Genomic DNA, 17,521 nt, shown 5'->3' on the forward strand with positions numbered 1-17,521 from the left:
AAACCTGACTCAGTTACACCAGCTCTGTCAGGAGGAATGGGCCAAAACTCACCCAACTTATTGTGGGAAGCTTGTGGAAGGCTACCCGAAACATTTGACCCAAGTTAAACAATTTAAAGGCAGTGCTACCAAATACTAATTGAGTGTATGTAAACTTCTGACCCACTGGGAATGTGATGAAAGAAATTAAAGCTTAAATAAATCACTCCACTATTATTCTGACATTTCACATTCTTAAAATAAAGTGGTGATCCTAACTGACCTAAGACAGGGAATTTTTACTTGGATTAAATCTCAGGAATTGTACCAAAAAAAATGAGTTTAAATGTATTTGGCTAAGGTGTATGTAAACTTCCGACTTCAACTGTACATATGCAAAATGGATTAACTTTGAGTACATTTATCTCTTGAATGTTTTGAAATTCCTGTCCACAAAGTCACTTTCTGAACGCTTATAAAATATGTAAAATGTATATGGAAGGTTTCGTTCAAATCAAAAGGGATGCTGTCAAGAAGTGATTGAATTCAAATGGATTTACACTTAAATAAGTAAAACCACTGCAAAGGTTTTGCATGCAAACTTTGGATTTGAATCTCGATGTTCTGGCATGTCTGCCTCACGATTTGCTGGGCGAATCCCCAAAATATTTATTTTCCCTTATCGGCGTAGGTAGTGACGTAGTTCCACTATGCCAAAAGCGTCCATCATTAAAACCAGACCATAGTCATGGTGTTGCCTAGGATCGGGTTTTTGAGACTGCTTAGTCCATTCTGTCTCTCTAGTTGAAAAGCTTCTGTGTAATTAGAGCGTTAGTGTCACACCTGTAAACACCTATCCTCCACCGCCCGACCCACATCTGCCGTCTGGAGCCTGTGGGAGGAGTCTGTCTTAAAAAGGGGGACATTCCCAAACCTTAAAAAGGAGCATGTCTGAACTGAACCAGACCTCAGCTGCAGCGCCGGACGTGCTCCAGGACGTACTCAGGGAAGTGTAGAGTGCACACCTGCAGCCCGTCCAGTTTGCAAGGCATCCTGGGATACTCGTCTTCCTTCCACTTGTTGTCGTCGGGGTCGAAGGTGAGGATGGAGTCAGAGTAGTGTCCATTATAGCAGAGGCCCCCCAGCACCATGATCTGTCTGTCCAGCACCGCCACACCGTGCCCACTGCGCCCGATGGGCATCGACGCCAGGATGGTCCACTCATCTGTCTCAGGGTCGTAGACCTCTGTGGATGGGCAGCCCTGCGACTCGAATGACGCCCGGAGGATCACACACACCCCCCCGAACACGTACAGCTTCCCGTTATGGGAGATCATCTTATGGAAGCAGCGAGCGTAGTTCATCTTCGACTTGTTCTCCCAGCAGCTGGTGTGTGTGCTGGGGAGGATGGGGGTGCGAGCTGAGCGCGTCCTGTGTGTGTCCGTCGTTCCCGCTCCCCCGGAGCCCGCTAAACACACCCCTCCCCCTGCGTCTCGCCCAGGGTCGAACACACACACCTGTTTGGAGGTGGATGAGGATGTGATTCCTCCTGTGATGTAGAGTTTACCGTTTAGGACTGTGCCCTCGTGACCGTACTTGTTGACCGGGTACGGGTCCACAAACTCCCAGCGGTCCGCCGTGATGTCATAGCGCTCCGTGGAGTAGAACGTCTCGTCCCGCGTCCGGCCAGCAACAGCGTAGATGAACTTACCAATGACCCCCACTGCAAACTCTGACCTGGAAGTAAAGACAAAATGTTTATAAATACATTTTTGTTAAAAAAATGTAACACCCTAGTAGACCTTGTACAAACATGAAACCATGTCCCACCTGGGTACAGACAACTACAGACCTGTGTACTGACAACTACAGACAAGTACAGACCTGGGTACAGACATGTCGGCCATGCGTAGCCAGGAGTTCTGGCGGGGGTCGTAACGGTAGACTTTAGAGGAGGCGTGGAACTCCCCGTCAGGCCCTAGCTCCTCCCCACCCAACAGGAAGGCAAAGTTGTTGACGATGGCCAAGCAATCTGGACGGAGAGGGACTTGGGGACCTTCCAACTCCCACCACACCTACAGACAGATCATACAGACATTACACATATTATTACAGAAGGAGTTCCCAACCTAGGGGCAGCAACATTTCATTGGGGGGGTGCGGGAACTTCCAGTTATACAAATGAATGCATTCAACGGAAATGTGTCTTCCGCATTTAACCCAACCCCTCTGAAGTATACTGATCTAAAACAATGCATAAATTTGCAGTGCTTTAGGCTAGAAACAAGCGGTAAATGCCAGAGGAAGACGTGACTCTGATGCACATATATTTGGTTAGGCTCTGACGTTCCTAAGCTGAGCTACGACCTTCTAAAGTCGAGGATTCAAAGAAATTTGACTTTGCTTGGGAAGTTTTTTTATAATTTTATTTTTTATTACATTTCAAATTACAATAACAACAAAAATTGCTTGGGAAGTAATTTTATACAATGTATATCAAAAGAGAATATGTATAATTAAATTGAGAGTTCATATAAATTATCAGAATAAAACATTTGATAGCGCAATAACATATTCCTTATCCATTATTATTAATAATATCAGCCTACCTAAAAGATGTCAAGAGTCTTGTTAAACTATACTGAACAAAAATATAAACGCATTATGCAACGATTTCAACGGTTTTACAGTTCATATAAAGAAATCAGTCCATTTAAATTAATTCAATGGGCCCTAATCTATGGATTTCACATGACTGGGCAGGGGCGCAGCCAGAGTGAGCCTGGGAGGGCATAGGCCCACCCACTTGGGAACAGGCATACCCACTGGGCAGCCAGGCCCAGCCAATCAGAATTAGTTTCCCCCACAAAAGGCTTTTTTTTACAGACAGAAATACTGCTCAGTTTCATCAGCTCTCCAAGTGGCTGGTCTCAGACGATCCCGCTGGTGAAGCCGCCAGATGTGGAGGTCCTGGGCTGGCGTGGTTACACGTGGTCTGCTGTTGTGAGGCCGGTAGGACTTACTGCCAAATTATCTAAAACAACGTTGGAGACGGCTTATGGTAGAGAAATTAACATTAAATTCTCTGGCAACAGCACTAGGGTAACATTCGTGCAGTCAGCATGCCAATTGCACGCTCCCACAACTTGAGAGCATTGTGTTGTGTGGAAAAACTGCACATTTTAGAGTGGCCTTTTATCAAGCTGGTGGTGTATTTAATATAGGCTACCTCAATAAACAAGATTTTCAAATGGGAAAAAGGGGGCCCTGGGGGAAAAAAAGTTGGGAACCCCTGTATTAGAGAATGGCTGCAACAAAAGCCTCCACACTCCAGGAGGAGCGTTGTTCACATCTGCTGTAGGCCTAATTCCTCTTCCTTAGGTCTGTGCAGTAGTAGGATCTTACCTTGGGTCTGTGCAGCAGTAGGATCTTACCTTGGGTCTGTGCAGCAGTAGGATCTTACCTTGGGTCTGTGCAGCAGTAGGATCTTACCTTGGGTCTGTGCAGCAGTAGGATCTTACCTTGGGTCTGTGCAGCAGTAGGATCTTACCTTGGGTTTGTGCAGCAGTAGGATCTTGCTGTTGACCATGCTGTGTCCGATCATACCCCTAAACACGGCGGTCTGTGGTCGGACTGAGCGGATGCGATTGGACCGCGTCTCGACCAGCGGCTGCTCGTTGACGTCGTGGAAGTAGCCGAGAGCCTGGTCTACCTCCTGACGCAGCCGTCGAGAGTAACGATAGAACTCTGACGTCTTCACCTGAGGGAGGGGAGGAGAGGGAGACAAAGAATAATTAGTAAGAGGTGATGTCATAGAGAGCAGGTTGCACACATGGGAACCATGTGACTTATCTTGTGTGTGTCTTACCTTTTCGAAGACATTAACGGCAGTCATGAGGCAGAAGCGTAGAGACTGGACGACAGTGTCTGTGTGTCTCCAGCGGCGGCGGTCGTGTCGTAGCCAGGCCTGGACAGACTCATAAAGCTCTATCTCTGGGAAGCGACTCAGGGCATCACTGTCCAGGTACGCCTGACACACACACACACACACACACACACACACACACACACAGTTAACAAGAATATATCACCTGTTATAAAGAGCATCACTTTTTAGGTACACACACAACTAATGTGTGAGAGTTATTCCAGCCCACCTGCAGTCTCTCAAGGCTGAGGTAGGACAGGAAGTCAGGTCTGCTCATCAGAGGAACAAAGTTCTCCAGCAGGAAGTTGTCGAGCTGCTCCTGCACACCCTCCACCCCCACGCTGAAGTCCTCCAGCAGCCTCAGCACTTCAGCACAGTTCTCCAGACAGATCTTAGACAGCAGGAAGGAACAGCAGAACTCCACCACCTCTGTCAGCTGGACGTACATGGCTGCCTAGAGGGTGAGGGGAAACAAAGAGAGAGAGAGAGTGACAGATCATCAGCAAGAAGGAACAAGAGAATTGGACATACATCACAGCTTAAAGGGTTAAAGAGACAGTTGTGTGTGTGTGTGTGTGTGTGTGTGTGTGTGTGTGTGTGTGTGTGTGTGTGTGTGTGTTACCTGTAGTATCTCCTGCACAGTGACCATGCTGAGCTCCAGTGAACCGTAGTACATGAACCTCAGTACGTGGCCGAAGCCGGCAGCTGTTAACCCCTTCATGTGGATCTTGTCCTGGTCTCTCTCTCGCATGTCTGCTGTGAACATGACCCGGAAGTAGTCACTCTGGGTCGCTAGCAGGGCCTTGTGAGCCTGGAGGAGGGGATAACATTACGTTAGTGAGTGAGTGAGTGAGTGAGTGAGTGAGTGAGTGAGTGAGTGAGTGAGTGAGTGAGTGAGTGATGCTAACCTGGAAGTGGTGTTCCTCTATGAGCAGCGTGACATCCAATAGGAGTCTCTCCTCGTAGAGCGCCCGAAACCCTGAGGACACGCTCCCATCATGCACCTGGGACAGGTACATCTCCACCTCCCCCCCCGACATCACACACCTGGAGGAAGAGAGAGGAGGTTAATAGCTCACACACACCTGAAGTAAGGAGAGGGGATTAATCACACACTAGTAATATGACGGTAGTGATGCTTTACTGTTCAACCACAGACCAATAAAAGAGTAGAAAAACTGTCACTCAAAAGGGATGCATCACACTACAGTTAAAACACAATGCTGTATTTCTCTTTCTAACACATGGCTGTGTTTTTTCTAACACATGTGTGTAAAAGCCTGTCTCAGTGGAAGGCTCTAGAATGACGTCAAGAACATTCAAACCTCAGCGCTCATACAGACAGACACCGAAATACACACCCACACTAAAATACATACCCACACAGAAACGCGTGCTGCGTGCGTACACCCAAACACACCAGCTGACAATTATGCACTCACACACTAGCAGCAAACCCACCCACAGACAATCAGATACAAATGCATGCATTCATTCTCACACCCACACACACACACAATGCACACTCACCTCTGATTGGCCACGGGCATGTCAGAGGGGTTATTCCGAGCCAATCAGAGGACAGTGGCCCTTGTGTCCTGGGAGAAACTAACAACGCCCTTCTCTGAATCACATGGACGACAAACCCAACATTTTATTGTACATCGAAACTGTATGTTGAAAAAAAAAATTGTATCAAGAAAAAAAAGGTTATTCAAACCAAACCGTAGGCTAGACCTAAAGCTACTGAGTAAGTTAAACCAGATGTGTTTACAGAACTTTCCCTGATTGAGGAGAACACATACTGAGGCTCCAAGAACAGGCTGCCTTGGATCCCCATTCCAATACTCAAAATTGCACCATTCCTTCCATTCTCTCCTGCTTTGTCAGATCAATGGCTGGTGGCCGTATTAAGGAAGGAAGGAGGGATGGATGGAGGATGTAGGCTACAGGTAGAAGTAGGAATGGATGGTTGTTATGGTTGTCATGGAGATTGTACCTTTTAGGGGCCTCGAGGCCAGTCTCGAGCTTAGCTGACAGCAGGCTGAGGGGACGCTCACATTTCCTCTGTTTATGTTTGCCCTGATCTAGAGACAGAGAAAAACATTCTACAAAGCTAGAAATTAATTTCCCCCCTATGAATGAAATCATAATTGATAATATAGCTAGTGCATTTAACGTTAACTGACTCAAAAACATTAGATTCACCGTGTAGGCTAATCTTTGACGTAATCGTGTTGGCTAGCAAACTGACGTTACAACGTAGCTAACCAGTGAGCTCGCGCAGTCGGGAAAATCACAGATTGCTTATTTTTCACGCAAGGACATGACAGGACAGTCAAAATGATAGCCAATGTAGCTAGCCAACTTGTTAACGACAATACACAATTTATTGCAAGCTTGAATTGACTTGTAGCTCACGACATCCCGTGGAATTATTTATCGCTAGCTAGCTTAGCAGGCTAGTGTCTCTCACCTCGGCGCTGCGAGTCCCCACAACCCCTCTTTGACCAGGCAGACCTGGCTTCTTCTGACATGTGTTGCGGGTTTATATCCGAGATCAAGAAAAAGGACAATAAAAAAACATGGCCGAAGATTCCTTATCGTCCATTTACAATTCCACCGCGGCTTTAATTAGTCTTTATTTTAACTTGATATCAATATACTGTTTGTCTTTAGATTCCATATCCATTGCAGACGCCATATTCCCCGCACTGACGTCATTTCCTAGGTATAGCCTGTTTGAACGGAACTTTAGTGGCGTCGTTGTGCAGTGCAAGTGAACCTGTCAATCAAAATCATCAGGCAGGTGTACTAGGGTCAATCTGCGATTATAGAGCTGCAGTGGTGCAGAATAATTGAGGCCTCTCTCTTCATATTATTAATGAGAACTTGTTCTCAACTAGCCTACCTGGTTAAATAAAGGTGAAATAAAAAATAAAATAAATATATTGACCTTGTAATCAACTATCCTCTCTATCTCTCCCTCACTCTCTTTTTTTTCTCAGCAGTTAAACAGAATGATGGAATGATTTTTGGTGGAACAGCCAGAGCGGGCTGTTTCAGCAACCCTGCTCACACACTTTTGATGTCCCGCCCTCATCCTCCTTACCGGTATTAACATTAAAGCCTTGTCTGAATCTCTGCATCGTATCCATGTTAGTTCTACATTGGGGCAGTGTTAATGAGTCTATACCCCAAATCATTTTTCAGGTGGAGCACAACATTTAAAACTCTTTACACTACTGAGCAGCGCTGTAGCTTACTGTTTTGGCCTGGTTATGCATAAGGTTATCGTTATGCTGATTCAGGGTATATAGGCATTCTGATCATCCTGGACCTCAGTGCAGACTTTCACATTGTGAACCACAACATCCCACTGGAAAGACTGGAGCAGCTCATTGGTCTCACTGGCCTGGCCATTGGCTAGTTCAAATCCTACCTCACAAACAGACAATGTGTCACCATGGACCAGAGATCATTAGCTACTGTAGATTCAGCTGTGGGCAGTGGTGGAAAAAGTACCCAATTGTCATACTTGAGGAAAAGAAAAGATACCTTAATAGAAAATGACTCAAGTAAAAGTCAAAGTAACCCAGTAAAATACTACTTGAGTAAAAGTCAAAGTATTTGATTTTAAATATACTTAAGTATCAAAAGTAAATGTAATTGCTCAAATATACTTAAGTATCAAAAGTAAAAGTATAAATAATTTTATATTAAGCAAACCAGACAGCACAATTTTCATATATTTTCTTTTTTACGGATAGCCAGAGGCACACTCCAACACTCAGACATTATTCACATATAAAGTATTTGTGTTTGGTGAGTCCGCCAGATCAGAGGCAGTAGAGGTGAGCAGGGATGTTCAATTGATAACTGTGTGAATTGGACCATGTTCCTTTCCTGCTAAGCATTCAAAATGTAATGAGTACTTTTGGGTGTCAGGGAAAATTTATGGAGTAAAAAGTACATCATTTTCTTTAGGAATGTAGTGAAGTAAAAGTTGTCAAAAAATATATATGGTAAAGTAAAGTACAGATACCCCAAAAAAACTACTTAAGTAGTACTTGAAAGTGTTTTTACTTAAGTACATTACGCCACTGGCCATGGGCAGATTTTTCTTGAGCGGATGGTCAAGGTGCAGAAAATAATTCTAAATAATTTGTAGACTACAAATTGACAGCAAGAAGCCCAAACATATATAATATTTGACTAAAACATAATCATTTCAAACCTTACTTACATTTCTATACGATCACATACAGTGAGTGTAGAAAACATTATGAGCACCTGGTCTTTCCATGACATAGACTGACCAAGCGAATCCAGGTGAAAGCTATGATCCCTTATTAATGGTGGAGGGACTGTGCTGGTGAAGGATTGACGGGTTATGGAGAATGAGATACTATTGAGAAAATGAGAGCGATAATGTATCATTTAACATAGAGCGGGCACTTGACAATAAAAATGTCTGGAAAAACTACAAATGGACAAATAATGAGTGACGTCATCAATAAAGGACGGACCCAACGCATGTATCTGAAGTTCTTTCTCACTTCTTTTATGATGAATAAATCAAACAAAAGCACATCGATGAAACGATATGAATTATATGCAGTTACTTTAGAGTAGCTGTCAACAGCACCAGTGAATATTGTGTAAAGAAGGGCTTTGAATTGCTCGTGAATTAGAATATTGCATCATCCCTAACGAAAGGACCCTTTTTTGAGTCGTTCACCAAATCCAAATATATAATACATTTCTCTTATACAGTTCACGATAACACACGATGAAACATCTAATTTCTGACAACTGTCATGTCTGACTGGTGATATTACAGGAGACACAACTTGCTGAGTAGAATTTGGTGTACTAAATTTTTCAGGCAATCGCCGCAACATACTCAAATTCCTTTTACGTTTAAGATGGCGGGTGACGAGTCTGGAATAACGCTGGGTCAGCCTCATCTTTCCAAACAAGATCTAAATGATCTGGTGAGTGTTGATCTTTTCAACATTGATGATATGGATAGTGATGGTTAGGTTCTTTAAAAGTCACCGAACAAAATATGAACAATGATGTTGTTGCGGGCTCTGGGAAAGGGACTGTTCTACCGGCACATGCTAACAGTAACTAGCTAGCTAACATTAGCTTGGCTGTCGTAGCAACGTGGGGATTGTCCATATTCAGCTCTGCCCAATGAGTAAAGGCAGTTTTCTCTTTTATATATAGTAACGTTCTAGACCTACAAGTACATTTGTTCCTCCAAGTCAGTCGTGTTTGCATTCAGTTGTGTATGTGCAGTTGTCACTGAAATTAAAAGTAAACAGCTGTTCAGTGCACATCTTCCCTGAATGGACAGGAAATGTCGCAGCACAACTGAACAACAGCCCATTCCTTTGTGTGAATGACCTATACGCAACACTTAAAAAATATATTATTAAGATACGCTGTAATTTAGCTGTTCAATTAGTCGATATTATTGATGGGGATATTTTACCATGGTATCATCAGCACCTGATGGTCACATCACGTAAACTTCCAGCCTCTCCACAGGTCCCGTTTACTTATGCAGAATAGATTACACTTCCACTGTCTGCTTCACAATGTACTCACACAATAAATCATCCATTCTTTATTTCTCTCATAATGTTATTAGCCCACTCTAGATTAAATACCATACTTTTATAACGAAGGTCAGGCTGCTTGCTTAGCGAATACCACTCCTGATTCCACCAGACTTGAACCCAGGACCTCTGCCTTGCTAGCACACGTGACAGCCTTCCTGAAGCGTCTTACCAGTCAGCGCCACTTAAAAGTTACAATTTGGCGGTTCAAGTGGCGAGACAAGGTTGAGGAGTAAGTTTCACATCCCCATGTGCTACACTTTGCATACTTCAATGACCTGTGTGTGTTCTCTCAACAGGATGTGTCCACCCTGACTCCTCTCTCTCAAGAGATCATCAGCAGACAGGCCACCATCAACATTGGTGAGTGAACCAGAACCAGTCCCCTACAGTAGTGGTGTCTAACTTGAGACCTGGGGAAATCAGCCATAGATGACACACCCCTCACTTGATCTGATTCTAGCCTGTCTGATTGTATGTTGACATTTGCCTTTGTGGAAATAAGGATTCAGACATATTATTGGCAATGTTATGCTGTGGGGCTGCAGCATAGGGGAACAAAATGTAATTGCTTAAAAAATATATATATATACCAAATATTGCGATTGCACTTGCAATATAAATCAAAACACTTGGGTGAACTGTTGGAATCATAGAAATAGAATGTTCTGGTTTGGAACAATCGGTTGATGCATTTGACGTAAATAGAACAGCATGCAAACATAGGGTGAATCCAACAGCGAGGAGGAGGAACTGCGCAGCTTGAGTAACATGGGCTTGTGGGTGGGAAGCAGCCTCGAGGAGAAAAAACAAAGGAGTAAACTATAAAAACGGACATTGCATAGTGCTGAGATAAGTTTCAAAATATTGCATGCCATATGGATCTCTTGCGATATGGGTATTGTATTGCACATGTCAGTATTGTGATTTCTGTGAATTTGATCAATAGTGTAGCCCTACGTGTGAGCATTGACCCCTAATACCCTCCTACACTGCCTCCCCCACTGCATCCTCCACATAGCACCTCCAGTAACACTCTCTGTCCTCCCTGCCCTGTAGGCACCATTGGTCATGTGGCCCACGGGAAGTCGACAGTGGTCAAGGCCATCTCAGGGGTTCACACTGTCCGCTTCAAGAACGAGCTGGAGAGGAACATCACCATCAAGCTAGGTTACGCTAACGCCAAGGTAAGCAACAGTGGCCATTGACCCTAACAGAAATAGGATCACACATGAGGAAGGGCTGTGACATGGGCAGAATACATGTGAGAGAATGGAAATGGCACAGTACCAGTAGCACAGGTGATGTTCCCCTACTGACCTGCCCTCCCCTCCCTGCTCTAGATGTATAAGCTGGACGACCCCAGCTGTCCCAGGCCAGAGTGCTACAGGTCGTGTGGCTCCAGTACTCCTGATGAGTTCCCTACAGACATCCCTGGAACCAAGGGCAACTTCAAACTGGTCAGACATGTGTCCTTCGTGGACTGTCCTGGTCACGACATTCTGATGGCCACTATGTTGAACGGAGCAGCTGTTATGGACGCTGCCCTCCTGCTCATTGGTAAGACTCCACCTCTGATATGTTAATATGACATCAATTGTCATTCTCATCCACACACACCTTGTCTATTCATATAATGTCCATGAGGCTAGGAGTGTTTAAACAAAGTTGGGATTTACGTTTAAACAAAGTTGGATCCTTAATGTTAAGAAAAATCCCAAACAGAATTTTTTTGTCCCCCTACATAATTAAAATCGCAGTGCAGTTATCACAAAAAATATAATTTTCTGTGTTATAGGCCTGGAACAGTGGGTTAACTGCCTTGTTCAGTGGCAGAACGACAGATTTTTACCTTGTCAGCTTGGGGATTAGATCTTGCAACCTTTCGGTTACTAGTCCAACGCTCTAACCACTAGGCTACTATGCGCACGGTTCTGCCGGCCCCTCCTCTCACTCCCTTGCGCTGACCTGCCTGCTCTTTCTCTTTGCTAATGAGGAGAGTGGGTGTTCAGTCTTTGGTCTGTTGCCTTGATACCATCCAGGACCTATATAGTAGGCGGTGTCAGAGGAAGACCCAAAAAATTGTCAAAGACTCCAGTCACCCAAGTCATAGACTGTTTTCTCTTGTCGTTGAAATTCTAATCAATAATGAGGAAAGACAAGGTCAATCACCAATTGGGATATTACTTTATTCAAAATGTATTAATTAGGCAGCCGGTGAGGCGGGTCGACCCAACACTCTTGATTGTTGTGCCAAGCAGCTCTGACATAGAAAGAATACAAATATATTCTATAGCAGAAATGCACCCTCTTAGTCTACATGACAAACATCAGATGTATGGAATGGTTCAAAAGGTGAGACTTGATATATGAGAAAGGAGGATCCCCCCAGCCAGATAGCATTTGTTGTGAAGATGGTTTTTATTGTATAGAAACCAGAGCTTGGTTCCTCTCGTCATTATCCAACACCAACTCATTCTATGAAATGCATGCTGTAGGTTTTATCACCAACCCATTAAATCAATTGTCAGTTCCAGATACCCCTATCTTGAGTAAAACCCATGTCCTTGACCACACGTCTAGACTAGCTGCAGGGAGCTGGAGTATGCACCCTGATGAAAACACAGAATTAGTAGAACAGAAATGTCTTAAATTTGTTAAGTATATATAATTGTTAACTATTAATATTAAACAAAGCAGGTAAACATGTTAATTTTCCTCTCACACTCTGCTACCGCACGGCAAGTGGTACCGGTGCACCAAGTCTAGGACCAATAGGCTCCTTAACAGTTTCTACCCCCCAAGCCATAAGACGGCTGAACAATTAATCAAATGGCCACCCGGACTATTTACTTTGACCCCCCCCCCCCCGTTTTTACAAATTACCTCAAGTAACATGTACCCCCGCACATTGACTCTGTACCCGTACTCCCTGTATATAGCCTTGTTAGTGTTATTTTTTACTTTACTTTATTTAGTAAATATTTTCATAACTCTATTTCTTGAACTACAGTGTTGGTTAAGGGCTCGTAAGTAAGCATTTCACGGTAAGCTCTACATCTGTTGTATTTGGTGCATGTGGCAAATAACATTTCGATTTGATTTAGAATATCCTAGTTTATTCATGGAACTGATGTTGCCGGGATACAGGGGTATCTTCTGGCCAGTCTTGGAAGCACAGGGTACTCTTCGTTGCTGAGTGGTTGGAGGTGTTTTTGTCTCATAATATGAAATGACAGTAGGCTACAGGTAGCCTGTATCGATGACCCCTGTCAGATATAATGGAATGTGGTCTGTTAGGGTAGGCTACACTACGGCTTTTTAAATGCACACAAAACCTTCTCTGGAGATATGAACCGCATTTTACTTGTCTGTAAAGTAATTCTGCTTCTGAAGCGGGACTATCGCTATGTGACCAGAACTGTCAATCAAATAATCTTGATCTGCTGCGCGCAGCCTGCCTGCCTGTTTCTTGTTGTTTCTTGTTGTCAGGGAAACAATAGAGCATGATATGCCTGAGCAGAATTCGACTGTCTGAAAAGCTACAGACTCTTCTGATGCGGCACTTTTTTAAATTGTCTGAAAAGTTATCACTTGTAGCTGCGTTGTATGTCTGTAGCTGTCGTTGTATGTCTGTAAAGGGTTGTTACGGTCATACATATATAATAGAATCGTTATTCTACATTGTGAATTGACGTGGAATTTTATGATTTTTTCATATCGTTTTAAACAGAAAACCTATAGTGGCCGTTTTTTAAACGTTAAGCTAAATTGACCATTTATCATATCCATACTGTTTATAGACATCATTATTTATATGTACAGTACCAGTCAAAAGTTTGGACAAACTTTTTTTTGGTTACTGTGTTGTTTCGTGGTTTTGATGTCTTCACTATTATTCTACAATGTAGAAAATAGTAAAAATAAAGAAAAACCTTTTGAATGAGTAGGTGTTCTAAAACTTTTGACCGGTATGTGTGTTTGTTTTATTCCGGACTCTGACATTGCTGCGATAACATATGCAAATCTGTTTATGTGACCAATAAACTTTGATTTGATACACACACACACTGCTCTGTCTAACACCTCTCCTTCCTCTCTCCCAGCGGGTAACGAGTCATGTCCCCAGCCCCAAACCTCTGAGCACCTGGCTGCCATAGAGATCATGAAGCTCAAACACATCCTGATCCTGCAGAACAAGATTGATCTGGTCAAGGAGAGCCAGGCCAAGGAGCAGTACGAACAGATCCTAGCCTTCGTACAGGGTCAGTGGCTGGAATAGCTCTCTCCTGTAAAGCATTGTGTGTGTGTGTATTTCTGAATGTGTTTGTTTGCCTGAGCGTAGTGAATGCAAACTGCAAACTGCCTCTGCCTCTCCTTTTATAGTGTGTGTAACCTTTCTCCTGTTGTGTGTAGGTACTGTGGCAGAGGGAGCACCTATTATTCCTATCTCAGCCCAGCTGAAGTACAACATAGAGGTGGTGTGTGAATACATTGTCAAGAAGATCCCTGTCCCCATCAGAGACTTCACCTCAGAACCTAGACTGATTGGTAAGAATAGACACGTGATGACTTGTACCAGCTTATCATGTGTTGTGTGTATGTTTTGTTGATGTGGTTTGAGTTTGTGTGTTTCAGTGATCCGGTCGTTTGATGTCAACAAGCCGGGTTGTGAGGTTGACGACCTGAAAGGAGGTGTGGCCGGAGGCAGTATTCTAAAAGGCGTGCTCAAGGTAGGACTCACTTCCTCTTCCCCAAAGCATCATGGGTAAGTGATCCCATGGCACAAAGTTCTCATGAAGCTCTCACTCACTTTCATTCCCTGGTCTCTTTCACTCCCTCCTCTCTCTGTTTCTCCTCTCCCGTCTCATTCACCCTGTCTTTCTCTTTCTTGTCTCTCTCCATCTCCCTCCTCTTTCTCTCACTACCTGCCTCCCTCCTTTTATATATTGGTCCCTCTCAAGGTGGGTCAGGAGTTGGAGGTGCGTCCTGGCATTGTTTCTAAGGACCATGAGGGGAAGCTGATGTGTAAACCCATATTCTCCAAGATCGTCTCACTTTTTGCTGAACACAACGACTTACAGTACGCAGCACCCGGAGGACTCATCGGTATGTACTTGTGTGTTACTGTGACAGTTTGGTGGGTCAGGTGTGTGTTCTTTCTAATATGGGTATAAATACTCAGGTAGGTGTGTTTTCTGTCCTATCCAGGTGTAGGCACTAAGATTGATCCGACCCTGTGCAGAGCTGACCGTATGGTTGGCCAGGTGCTGGGAGCGGTCGGAGCACTACCTGAGATCTTCACAGAGCTGGAAATCTCCTACTTCCTGTTGAGGAGGCTTCTGGGAGTCCGCACTGAAGGAGACAAGAAGGCCGCCAAGGTCAGCACTGTACCCTTGGAACTGTAGTCTGATACTCCTGGGCTTGGTGTTGTAATGTTGTGGATAGTAACAGACAAAATTTTAAAATGAAATTTAGAGGAGAAGGCGTCTTTAGAGACGCACCCAGTGAGAGTCTGTGTCAGTAAGTGAGAGGTTTTGTCTCTACTCCAACTCAGTCTTCTTTCTGTGTCTGTGTTTTTCCCCTCAGGTCCAGAAACTGTCTAAGAACGAGGTGTTGATGGTGAACATCGGCAGTCTGTCTACGGGCGGCAGAGTGAGTGCAGTGAAGGCTGATCTGGCCAAGATCGTCCTGACCAACCCTGTCTGCACAGAGGTTGGAGAGAAGATCGCTCTCAGCCGTCGTGTGGAGAAACATTGGCGGTAAGAGAGAGGGGAGGGGTTGATTTTACTGGATTTCAAATATGTGTGTGTGTGTTTGGCTGTTTACCCTGACTATCGCATCATTGGTTGTCTCTTTTCTCTCTGCAGTCTGATTGGCTGGGGCCAGATCAGGAGGGGCGTGACCATCACCCCTACCGTGGACGACGACTGAGCAACCAAACAGGAAGTGTGTCTCCATGGTGACACCCTCTCCACAAGACTACACACCCAACATACTCTTTTTCATACATACACACACCTGTACAGCTGCCGAGAGGGATACCTGACCCGGGAGGGGGAGGGAAGGAGGCTGCATCTCAAATATCTATACTGGCTTCCTCACTACGTCTCCTCTCCTACATCTGCACTGATAAATAAAGAACTGCGACAGGTGAAAGCAGGTTCCTCATAGGTATCTACTGTTTTCATCTGTCTTGTTTTCAGATCAGTGCAGACGTACGAGAGGAAGACACCGTAAAGTATTGACATGCAGCCGGGGAGGGTAAAGAAAGGTAGCTGGTCTGGGGTTTTAAGATGAGTATCTCCCAAAGCAGGACTGGGAATGATGGAACAGGGGGCAACACTCACAACGCTACAGATAGAAATGTAATGGATAGAGCTGAGATTACATGAGTCCCTATTAATTCCACATGACAGAGAATCCTGTCTTTTTCTATTTTATATATTTCTATCTGGCTGTACAGTAAGCGTTGCTCCATCCTGAATAAGCCCTGGAGTAACAGATGGTTGATAGTGCTGTGTGTTCTGCTGTTAACAGCTTTCAGTGAAATCTAATAAAATACACATTTGGAACAAAAGCCTTTGAGTTTATGTTCTTTAATATTCTATAGGGTTTGATTGGATACTTTTTATTATGCAATGATCTATTTACATATGTTTCTGTTCAATTAAAGCAGGACAGTGGCAAGAATAAAAAGAGGGTTTATGAATAATGTATTTTTTTTTTTAAACATGAGAGAAGTCACATGTAAAGTCTGAGTACAGCTACAAACACACTCAGTAATGATTTATCTGTAAACTCCACCCCTAACTCACCTGTTAGGATAAAGTTCAGCTCAGTGCTATAACATTCAGCTCGGTCTGACAATGGAGCACTTGGGTTTAGATTTTTTACAATTGCCGAAAGGATAATGGGAAATGTATGAATACTGACTTCCAAAAAGTCGTCTATCTGGTAATCTACACTGGGGAAATGAGTTCCTGAGCTGCTGCTGAACACTGGAGGAGATGACGAAAGGAGACTTAAGAGATTTAAATGGCACTGGAATAATGGTGTGCTGGATTACTTTAGTCGTATCCCAAAGGCCCAGTTGGAGCATGCTGAGAGAGAAGACACTGGGTATCATGATGCAGCTCTATGGACTTGAGAATGCTGTGAGGATCTCGCTGGAGATCCTTAGTAAGATAAACCTCAACATTCTTGCTGAGGGACTACAAATTGACAACAGGTAATCAGGTAATGACTCACATTAGGTTTGAAATATCACTTACTGTACAATCTTGGGGTTCTTATAACCAATATTGAAACGGAAACCTTTTATTTCAGCAATTACAGAGGAGACAGATAAACCTCAATCAGAGGAGAACACTGCTCCTGAACCTCTTCCACCAGAGGAGACAAAGCCTCCAAAACCGTCTCTCCCAGAGGAGGATCTCTCCTGTCCTCTGTGCCATGACATCTTCAGGGATCCTGTCATCCTGCTATGTAGTCACAGCGTCTGTAAAGCCTGTCTGCAAGAACAGAGAAGGAAGGAAATGAATGTTCTGTTTGCAGGAGAAGAGATCCAATAAGTCCAACAAGCGATCCAAAAAGTCCAACAGGATCGGAGTTGCTCTGCAGTCTGCACAGTGAGAAACTTAAGCTCTTCTGTCTGGAGGATAAACAGCCAGCGTGTGTGGTGTGTCGGAATTTTTTTTAAACACACCAAACACAACTTCAGACCCATAGATGAAGCTGCACAGGACCACAAGGTATGATTAGTTAAAGATGTGAAGTTAAACACAGAAATGGTTCATATAATATCCCCACGCTCCTCTTTCACCGATAACATCCCCACATTCCAGGAGGAACTCCAGTCTGCCCTGAAGCCCTTATAGGAGACCCTGGGTTATTTAAATATTATTAAACAAACCTGTGATCAAACAGCAGAACACATCAAAGTAAGGATAGTGAGTGATGAGAAAATACTGGGATCTCTACA

The 17,521-nt window shown here is 44.0% G+C and overlaps 2 protein-coding genes across 5 annotated transcripts; one reads left to right on the forward strand and one right to left on the reverse strand.

The window, feature by feature from the left end:
* Positions 1-345: 345 nt before the first annotated feature.
* LOC120028063 (kelch-like protein 15) lies at positions 346-6,614 on the reverse strand. Of its 4 annotated transcripts, none has more exons than XM_038973213.1 (10): positions 6,384-6,407; positions 5,907-5,994; positions 5,438-5,531; positions 4,816-4,954; positions 4,530-4,718; positions 4,137-4,361; positions 3,848-4,009; positions 3,530-3,739; positions 1,864-2,054; positions 346-1,716 (listed from the first exon to the last, which is right to left on the reverse strand). In XM_038973213.1, exons 3-10 carry the CDS (start codon positions 5,455-5,457, stop codon positions 948-950), a joined length of 1,905 nt encoding a protein of 634 aa, XP_038829141.1. In that variant the 5' UTR covers positions 5,458-5,531; positions 5,907-5,994; positions 6,384-6,407; the 3' UTR covers positions 346-947. The 4 variants fall into 4 exon arrangements, with proteins under 4 accessions (XP_038829141.1, XP_038829142.1, XP_038829140.1 ...); XM_038973214.1 differs by having other exon boundaries at positions 5,438-5,515; positions 6,384-6,404; XM_038973212.1 differs by lacking the exon at positions 5,438-5,531 and having other exon boundaries at positions 6,384-6,614.
* Positions 6,615-8,795: 2,181 nt separating this feature from the next.
* On the forward strand, positions 8,796-16,118 carry LOC120027843 (eukaryotic translation initiation factor 2 subunit 3-like). The gene is made up of 11 exons (XM_038972910.1): positions 8,796-8,904; positions 9,837-9,900; positions 10,597-10,724; positions 10,881-11,097; positions 13,644-13,802; positions 13,954-14,088; positions 14,176-14,270; positions 14,502-14,646; positions 14,749-14,918; positions 15,127-15,299; positions 15,408-16,118. The coding sequence occupies exons 1-11, from the start codon at positions 8,836-8,838 to the stop codon at positions 15,469-15,471; spliced, it is 1,419 nt and encodes a 472-aa protein (XP_038828838.1). The 5' UTR covers positions 8,796-8,835; the 3' UTR covers positions 15,472-16,118.
* Positions 16,119-17,521: the final 1,403 nt, after the last annotated feature.

Source organism: Salvelinus namaycush, chromosome 33 (assembly GCF_016432855.1).
Source record: "Salvelinus namaycush isolate Seneca chromosome 33, SaNama_1.0, whole genome shotgun sequence".
In the NCBI taxonomy this organism is placed as follows: domain Eukaryota; kingdom Metazoa; phylum Chordata; class Actinopteri; order Salmoniformes; family Salmonidae; genus Salvelinus; species Salvelinus namaycush.